A 9,507-nucleotide genomic window follows, 5' to 3' on the forward strand; every position below is an offset into this window, starting at 1 on the left:
AGCTAATTTGGGCAGGCGCGCTCATCAACCTGTTTTATATTTGTTTTGGTAGATAGATGGTGTTAAACTAACAGCCCCGTTTATGGTGTGTTTCTGTATAAAAGAAGCAGACCTCTTATTTCAAACAATTAAATGATCCTGACATGGCTTCTCACCTCAACTCATCCATTCTCTTCGCTCTGTTGCTCACAGCTCTACTGTTTATCAGCGGCAATGGCGTTGCTGGCTCTCGCCAACTTTTAGAGAAAACGGAGCCTGAGATTCCTGAGTTTCCTAAGCCAAACATTCCAGAGTTTCCGAAGCCTGAATTTCCACCTCTTCCTACAATCCCAACTTTTCCAAAGCCAGAACTTCCACCTTTTCCTTTTATCCCTAATGTGCCAAAGCCTGAGTTTCCATTCGTGCCTCACGCCCCTGCTCTTCAAAAGCCAGAGGTGCGGAAACAGCCTGAATCGCCCCACTCTGCCTCATCTCCCTAATCTGCTGAAACGGCCCCACATTGCCGACCATTCTTCCCTCTCTCTAATACACTCGTTTGTTAAGCCCCAAGTTTCCTATACTATAGCCGCGTTTGGGACAGCTGATCTGTGGTCCCAAACGGGTTCTATGAATATTTACGGCTGCATTGGGACTTAGGATATTTTCTATTAAATGAATGATTAGTGCAGTATTTAGTTAATATAATAGTGATGATATTACTAATAAGATTTGTAGCAATGTTATTATATATATATTTCCGTTGGTTTGCCATGTAAAATATCTTTGTGATTACTAGTCGGTCGATGTGTTTGCTTTGAATTTGTTGTTCTCTGTCTGTTAGTATATTTTGCTGGTTATTTTCGTTGTTTCTTCTCAAAGAATCCCCCTTTCAAGTCAGAACATTCAACGTTGTAGGTCAATAAATGGGATTTACTTCCTCACTCTCTGTTGATACACAAATTTCGGACGCAAGATGAGGTCAAATACTCATAATCCCCAATTTGAAAACGTAATTAAAAACGATTTGTTTGACTACATAAGAAAACTCCAATAACTACATTAAATCATCACAGGAAGAAAAATATTCTAAACCCACCGATGAGAATATGAATTTTTTTAAAAAAAAATTCAATGAATTTTAAAAGGTCAAAAAAAAATTTTTTTTTAAAATAAAGTATGGCTACTGCTTCAAATCTCCAAGTGTATTCCATCGTCACTTATGATAACTTTTAGTTGCCCGAAAATTGCCGCCTTCTACCCTTTTGCTTTTCCAATTGAATGAACAGACGAGAATATGAATTTTAATATCAATAACTTGTACACGCAAAGGCCTCAAGTTTCAACCATGTCTTATCAAACATCCCATTAGTTATCTTTTTTTTTTTTTCTCGCCACGATGATATCACACATTCATGATTTAACCCTAAGAATACGTCCATCTAATCAAATGATGATCTTTCTTGTAACGGCGACCAAATCAATTTGAAGAAAGAAAAGGGGGGGAAAAAAAAGGGCAGAAAAGAAGTTTTACTTGCTTTGGTTTTGCTTTTATTTACTGATTAACTAAAGCAATCTAGGTGTCTACCCTAAAGTGATTCCTCCCTCTGCATGTAAGGTGAACCTATAAAACTCGGCTATATTTAGAAGGAAACGCATCTCTAGCCCTACCGATCTAGGCATCTTGTAGCAGTTCTTTTGTTTGTTTTTAGCCAAAGTGATTTTGGGAGTATCCTTCTGTTCACCATTAATGCGACACCACCCTTCCCTTTTATAAAGAAAAGGAGAAACAAATTACTTGAGGATTCAGTGACATTTTATAAAGATTAAAGAACTTTTTGAATTTGCAATCAATCACGTGAGTAGATAGCTCAGTAATTGGATCAAGTGCAACTAGAAGTCTTGCTTCCGAATAATTGTCGTAACGCACGGGGGATTCGAGTCATTTTTGTACGTGGGCAGGAAGGTGATTTACCACCGGACTAATAGGCGATCCAAGTAAGATTGTGGCTTCTTCTCTTCATACAGGTTCTGTAACGTTGGTTGCCATTTTCCCAAGATAACAAAAGTTGAAATCGTCTGGTTTAAGTTTCAACTTTGACTTAACGACCAACACTCTCAGAAAAAAGCTTTGGTTTCTTCCACCTACTTCTTCTCCTATTTTGACATAACACGATCTCACTTTCGGCTTTTGTTGCACGTGTCGAAGTTGGTGTCCAATTGGGTACCAAAAAATTGAAATTTATGCTTTCGAAATTGGAATCCATGCCCAGTCACTAATATTCTGTACTTGCCATTCAAGCATTGGCATTTACTGCAAACTAAATGGCACGAATCTTTGTTTCAATGGAAATTACGGTATCGGTATCGGTATCGGTGTCTAAGTTAAGCTAATAAATTAATGTGGAACTATTCTATGCATTCAGTCCACCCATTAAAAATGCTTCAGCCAAATTTTTATATTATAAAGAGCAGCAAATTGAGCCCGCCGTCCCAACAAGCATGATTTCGTAAAGGCTACTAAAATTTCGTGTTACGTTAGGATCCTTGTGCTATCAGCTTCCACCTTTTAAGTCAATTCTTGTCTTTGAATCCAATCAATTACGTTCTCCTGCATGTGTTTGTATGTGAGCGAGCTTGTGATGAGTGCGCTGAAAGCACCGTTTCAGGCACCGAAAACACCAGTGAAGTGATACTGCTGATGCCCATATCTAATGGAATTTTGGAAAAAAAATACATTAATTTTGAAATTGACGAATTACTACGACAGTGAATATTAGATAAGAGAAGGAAATACGTGACGTGATTTTTATTTTTTCACTTATTGTACTTTTATCTAGGATCGAAATACCTAAATCTCTTGAAAATACGTACAAATTACGGAGAGAAAATTATTATTATTATTATTATTATACTATAAATGTGTTCATCTCTTGAAAATACGTACAAATTTTCTATTTCTTTTCGTTTTAAATACATAAAAAAATTATTTGCAACTATGCATTTGTTTGAGAATTGAGATGGGGGAATATTTTCTAGAAGTTCTAGGGCTTTCAGTCTTCCTACTTGTTCCTGGATGCCCATCATCAGTCATTTGAAGATAAAAATTTGATTACATCAATGAATGAATGTTCCCTAAACGAGAAAACTCGCCATTTTCGAACACGGTTTTCGCCCTACGACTTTGAATTGAAATTTCTTTTTAGTTGACAGCATGCTCGAAATATCTATAAATGTTCCTTTTATCCCAATTTCTTCTAGGTGCGGTTGCTGTTTCGCTTACTTTTCTGTAATCTGACGTCTCTTGGAAAATTGAATACGGAGAGCTCTAAATATATGATTTTCTTAGTTATAAAACTTTTGTCACGAGTTTAAATATATTGACTCGAAGTAGATAAAATAAGAATTTAAATGGAATATATATATATATATATATATAACTGATCCTACTTGTTAGGCGTTTAAAAAAGAAAAATCCTTGTTAGTGAAATAAAAGGGTGCTAGTTTATTTTTATCATATGCCAGAGGGTCCACTTTGATATTTACTTTTGCACATTTTCTTTGGTTAAAAAAATAGTTTTTTCTTTTGGAGGGGGGGGGGGGGGGAAAAAATGGTTAAAAAAATAGGTTAAAACAGAAAAGTAGCACTAGTCTTTCTCCTCTTTGTCTTTTAGATTAACCAAAATCCAAATGTGATTCCTAAGCAAAATGATTATCATGCTTGAAAATGGGTCACCTTTGAAATGGAGGCTGAAAATGCTTTAAAAAAGAGTGGGAAAAGTCACCCTTGATCAACCGAAGGAAGTTTGCAGAGAGAGGGCTTCATCTGATTCAAAACAAAAATGAAAAATAATAAATAAACCTCAAGTCAAAGTTAGTGAGCTGAGGTTTAGAATTTAATGCAGATTGGAGAAACTGAACTGCCCGAAAACCAGCCCTAAGCCAATATTGCTCCCATCACTCAGATAATGACTAAAATAGATGATGAAAAATGCGGAACCCACGTTAATGTGAATATGATTGAAACAAAGACAAAGATAAAGAGAATATATTATTATATTCATAGATTGAGCTAGAAATGTGGAGAAGAATAATGTTATTAGTTATTAAATTAAAAAAAAAAATTGCTGGTGCGAGTTTAAGTTTTCGTGAAGAGTAATTTCTTCTATGTAAATTAAATACTTCTTAAAATAATTATAATTATAAATTTTGAATTATGTCTCAACAAATATTTAAAATATATTTTAATACATGTATTTAAATTCATATATAAATATATACATATTTATAGTCTTATCATGCATATTAAAATATAAAAATTTTAAATTTTAATACATTAAAAAAGATAAAACTGCGGTGCCACCGTGCCACAGTTGCACTCAATCGTTGAATTCTTACTTATTTAAATGGACCCTATTTATTTAAGTGGATCCAACCTCTGATGCAATTGTGATACGGTACTACAGTTGCATCAGCCGATAAAACTGTAGCCCCCCATTAAAAAATATATTTTTGTTTATTTATAATATTGTCATTTATCAAAATAAGAATATTTTTATTAAAAAAATTATTATTTTTGTGTGCGTTTATATATGTATGGTTGAAATAATTAAAAAAAAAAGAAAAAAAAAAGGGACATCCCCCATTACCGAAAAAGAAAGAAACATCAAAATTGTCACAATCAAATCAATCCGCTTCGGTCGGATTGGGAAGGACCCAAATGACTTTTCCTATTTGTCTCTCACTCTCTTCAAACTTGACGAAAAGGAAAGCTGAAAGAAAAAAAGTTAAGGCGGTGCAATGTTAAGTTGAGCTAACGAAAGCCGAATCTCTTTGACATTTTTGCCCCTTTTAGCTCTTCGCTTTCTTTCTCTCTCTCCATGGAATGGGCCCTACGTATTACTATTTAGCCCCCAACCAGCGGCGCCACTAGTCTTTTTGTAACTTGGTTTCCAAGCTCACCCACCCTCTCTCTCTCTCTCTCTCTCTCTCTCTCTCTCTCTCTCTCTCTCTCTCTCTCTTCTTTCATTTATTATAAAACAAATCTAAATAGCCAACATCTATCTTCTTGCTTGCTAGCTTAGCCGCTTCTTTCTTTCTTCTCCATAACTGTGTCAACTTCTCTCCTCTTGTTCTTTCTCTTCTCTTTTTTTTTTTTTTTTATTAATCATTTACACCTACAGCCAAAACCCCAGATCACCCAACCAATCATTCATACGTATACATCAAACCCCATTAAAAATATTAAACCCCCAAAACCCCTCCCCCCCAAAAAAAAAGAGGGTTATAATTTAAAAGAAAATAAAACCCAAAAAAATAAAGAGCATGAAAAGTGATTATGTAGTAGAACCCAAAAACGCAAACTCTCAAACCATGTTCTCGAAACTTCATCACCACCAGCAGCAACAACACCATCCTTTCTCTCATCACTTCCAGCTCTCACGTGACTCTCAGGCCTCCGAGGAAGACACCAACAGCCACAACTCCCCTGTTACCACTCCTCCAACCACCAACCCCGCCGCCGCCGCCGCTAAATCAAGACAACAACAACAACAACAACAACAGCTTCAGGAACCCACCACCACCGGAGGGGATGGTGCTACTATCGAAGTCGTCCGCCGCCCTAGGGGCAGACCCCCTGGCTCCAAGAACAAGCCCAAGCCTCCTGTTTATATCACCCGCGAGCCAGAACCCGGCATGAGCCCTTACATTCTCGAAGTCCCCGGCGGAAACGACGTCGTGGAGACCATCTCCAACTTCTGCAGGCGCAAGAACATCGGTATCTGCGTGCTCACCGGGTCGGGCACCGTCGCTAACGTTACCCTCCGTCAGCCCTCCGCGACTCCTGGGTCCACCATCACGTTCCACGGGAGGTTCGACATTCTCTCGATCTCCGCGACGTTCTTGCCCCAAAACGCAGCGTATCCGCCCTTGCCCAACATATTCGCGATATCTCTGGCTGGGCCGCAGGGGCAGATCGTGGGTGGATCCGTGGTGGGACCGCTGCTGGCTGTTGGGACGGTGTTCGTGGTGGCCGCTACATTTAACAACCCGTCTTATCACCGGCTGCCGGTGCAGGACGAGCAGCAAAGGACTTCAGTTTCAGCTGGCGGTGAAGGGCAGTCGCCTGTGGGATCTAGTGGCGGAGGAGGAGGTGGAGGTGGAACAGAGAGTGGACACGTGGCAGGAGGAGATTCATGTGGGATGTCCATGTATAGTTGCCATTTGCCTCCTGGAGCCGGTGGTAGTGATGTGATATGGGCTCCGACTGCAAGACCACCACCACCGCCTTATTGATTGATGATATGATTACTCAGCGGTCGTTAATTTGTTTTTTGTTTATTGGTTAGTGTTTTAATTTCCTTTTTTTTTTTTCCCTTCCTTTTTTTTCTTTACACTGTCAACTAGAGCGCGAATGATTGAGATTACATCATTTTACATCGCTTGTTAAATTTTGAAAGTTTGGGACATGTTAATGTTAATTATGTAATGTTAATTAATTAATGTTTTAGATTAGTGCAAAGCTAGTAGCTGCTGGCCTAATAGCGGAGGATTTCAGTTTCACTTGGAAATTAAGCAATGAAAGGAGAGAAAGAAGCGCAATACTTTTTTTATTATTATTATTATCTTTGAATTCCGTTTGATGGTGTACTGGTAGTGTAAGTGTGTGACTCATGCGTCTCAATCAAAATTTTGTTTATTTCTTTCTTTCTTACCCTCCCTTGGGTCCTTGCTGCTGCTGCTGCTGCTGTTTAGTTCTGTGAAGCAAATTATTAACAGTTGATGATGATATTGTTGCTGTTGTTACACGTTAAGTTAATACAATAAAGGGTAATGACATGGGCTGGGCTGGGATTAGGATAGATAGATAAATAAAGTGTTTTTTAACTGTTGGTTCGTTTGGGTTTTTTTCTTTTTTTTTTTTGAATTAGTGTTTGGTTGTTTAATTAGCTTTGAAGTTTGAAAAGGAAGAGACGTATGTCGTGTCTGTGGAATCTGCATGATCTGCAGGCGCAGAAGAGTGCAGCTACTGCGCCACTGGCTGAAGAGATAATGCCGCTGCAGATTCCAGTTGATGATGAACGATCTTTTCCTTTTCCTCTTTTTTTCCTTCCTTTTTTTTTTCTTGTCTGGCATAACAGCAAGCAACAGCAGCAGCAGCACCTACTTGAATCCGATAATAAAGCGTATGGCAGTCAAAGAACGTGGCTTAGGGTTATGCTTGCCAGAGAAAGAAAGATATAGATGCAGCGAGAGAGAGAGAGAGAGAGAGAGAGTGGTGTGGTTTGATTTGCTTGATTCAATTAACAATGACCAACAGCTTCTTCAAAGCTGCGTCTGAGACATCCATTCAAAAGAAAGACAACCATATCTCTCTTTCGATCTGAATCCAAAATACGTGTTTTGTACTTTGGTTTGTCTCTTTCTTCTGTCCCATCTGCGTTTCTTTCTTATGTCCCATCTTTGTTTCGTTTGATGGGCAAATTGAAATTAGAAAAACGGAAAGATTTATGAAAAGCAAAGACAGATAGGATTTTTATCAATATATATATCTAATATATCTATCCACCCATCCATTCTGCTGCGATGCGAGCATTTTTTTTTCTTTTTTTTTTTTTTCTATATTTCACTTTGAATCTTAAGCTGTTTCTCACCGTATTATTAACAAGCTAATTGAAGACACTAAATAGCAGTAATATATGCCGGATGTGAATTTTTTTACCCGAGTTAGAATGGGCACCGAGAGACTTTAATGAAAAATCTGATTTGATGATAATTCATCGACTCCCATTCTGTCATTTCTGGGTCCACCAGGGTAATCTCTCTGTAACGTCCGTGTGCCAGCAGTGACCGCCCGCCAGTTGCACAATTGCCCATCATCAACTTGTTCTTCTCTTTCCTGCTCCATTCCAATCCAAATTTGATATTATTAGTTCACTTATAATAACGATTTCTTATTTTCAGAATTTACATGTAAAGATATTTGATTTACACAACCATGCATACTCTTGAACATGCATTGATATCACGTGTATTTAGGGGTTTCTTAAGATTTAGCAACCATACACTTTGTACATAAATGCTACTTTTGATTATATATATATATCTACAATAAAGAAGTAACAATTGATTGTCAAGCATGGATAAAAATCACACATGTCAAAGAATCATCAAGAATGTTAGGATGATGCAGGATCATAAGAGGATTCTTAACTCATATTTCTCATAAATCTCTCAAATTTTAGCACTTCTCCTTTATACTCATATATGATTGCATCATTAATGTTAATTCCAGTTTATATGCATAGAATAGTACATAATTAAGTAATATGTACCGTTTTTTAACAACTAGTTCAGTTATCAAGTTGATAGGTACAAGGGGCATTCCTTCTTTAGTTAGTAACCTAGGGTTCATTTGATAGGTATTAAAGAGGACATCAGTAAAGTGTTTGCAAGATACTTCCAACTATGTAAAAGTTAAGGCGATTTTACCTTGTAGTTGTTTGGTGAAAATCTATATTACTCTTATCAATTAGAACTTCTATTTTACCACAACATAATACCAAATTAAGTCTCATAAATCTAGAAATCTTATATGACTTGAAGATTTGTATGTATGAGTTCCTATAATATTTTCATATTTTACAAACACGAAATAATTTTTTTCTCGAACAAAAAGTTATTAATTCGATAACTAGTGTTAAATAGGTCTTGGAAATTTCGATCTATGGGAAATAAACTATATGTCTAACTTCTGTTGCGAAATGGAGCTCTATTGGTTTGGTTAATGATTAAATCTTTATTCTAAGAAACAACTCAATATGTGGCTACATAATTGTTTCCCCAATCAGGTCTTTTACTTCTTCTGATCATCACTAGCTATTTGAGGTCCAACAAATGTATTTGAGCTATTTGTGACAAAAAGTAACTAATTGCCAAAGGAACCTTATGTCCATAGCTAGTGTCTTTCTCTTTTAAACAACATATAGAAACCCCCAATATCACATTCATAGGTTACATGCATGCATATGCAACTCATTTTTCTTCAATTCTCTGCTCACATCGTGAATGGTTAATTAGGTTGCAAAAAAGTCCAAATTGGTTGGTCGAGATAGCTCTTACCCATCTGCCATTGTCAATTATTGATGATGGCACTGATAACGGATGCTCTTCATCAATTGAACAATCTTTTTCATAACATTGATTTTTAGCTCTGCTACTTTCTTCCCTTTTGGTTAGTAAACCAAAAGTTAACACGAATGTTTACAAATAAGGGTAAATGCTCCGTTATTTTAATTTGAATCAAATACCTAGTTGATCTTTATTGTTTGTAACATTTTGTTCGAATTTTATATAAATATAAATATTATTTTACTCTGAAAAAAAAAAAATTCGTCTGATAATTACCAAAATAACGAAAGGAGTATTTTGAATAACTTTTTCAAAAAATATATAAGAGTAATTAGAAGTCGTGACGGCCATTTTATTTGACCATTCATTGCCTTGATTTCGCACATTTAAATGTCATTG

General features: G+C 36.6%; 2 protein-coding genes across 2 annotated transcripts; both read left to right on the plus strand.

The window, feature by feature from the left end:
• Positions 1-143: 143 nt before the first annotated feature.
• On the plus strand, positions 144-479 carry LOC127902443 (protein PELPK1-like). Its single transcript, XM_052441349.1, has one exon. The coding sequence runs from the start codon at positions 144-146 to the stop codon at positions 477-479; it is 336 nt and encodes a 111-aa protein (XP_052297309.1).
• Positions 480-4,979: 4,500 nt separating this feature from the next.
• Positions 4,980-6,613, plus strand: LOC102616372 (AT-hook motif nuclear-localized protein 17). Its single transcript, XM_006472936.3, has one exon. It carries the CDS (start codon positions 5,302-5,304, stop codon positions 6,271-6,273), a length of 972 nt encoding a protein of 323 aa, XP_006472999.2. The 5' UTR covers positions 4,980-5,301; the 3' UTR covers positions 6,274-6,613.
• Positions 6,614-9,507: the final 2,894 nt, after the last annotated feature.

This window comes from Citrus sinensis, chromosome 5 (assembly GCF_022201045.2).
Source record: "Citrus sinensis cultivar Valencia sweet orange chromosome 5, DVS_A1.0, whole genome shotgun sequence".
In the NCBI taxonomy this organism is placed as follows: Eukaryota; Viridiplantae; Streptophyta; class Magnoliopsida; order Sapindales; family Rutaceae; genus Citrus; species Citrus sinensis.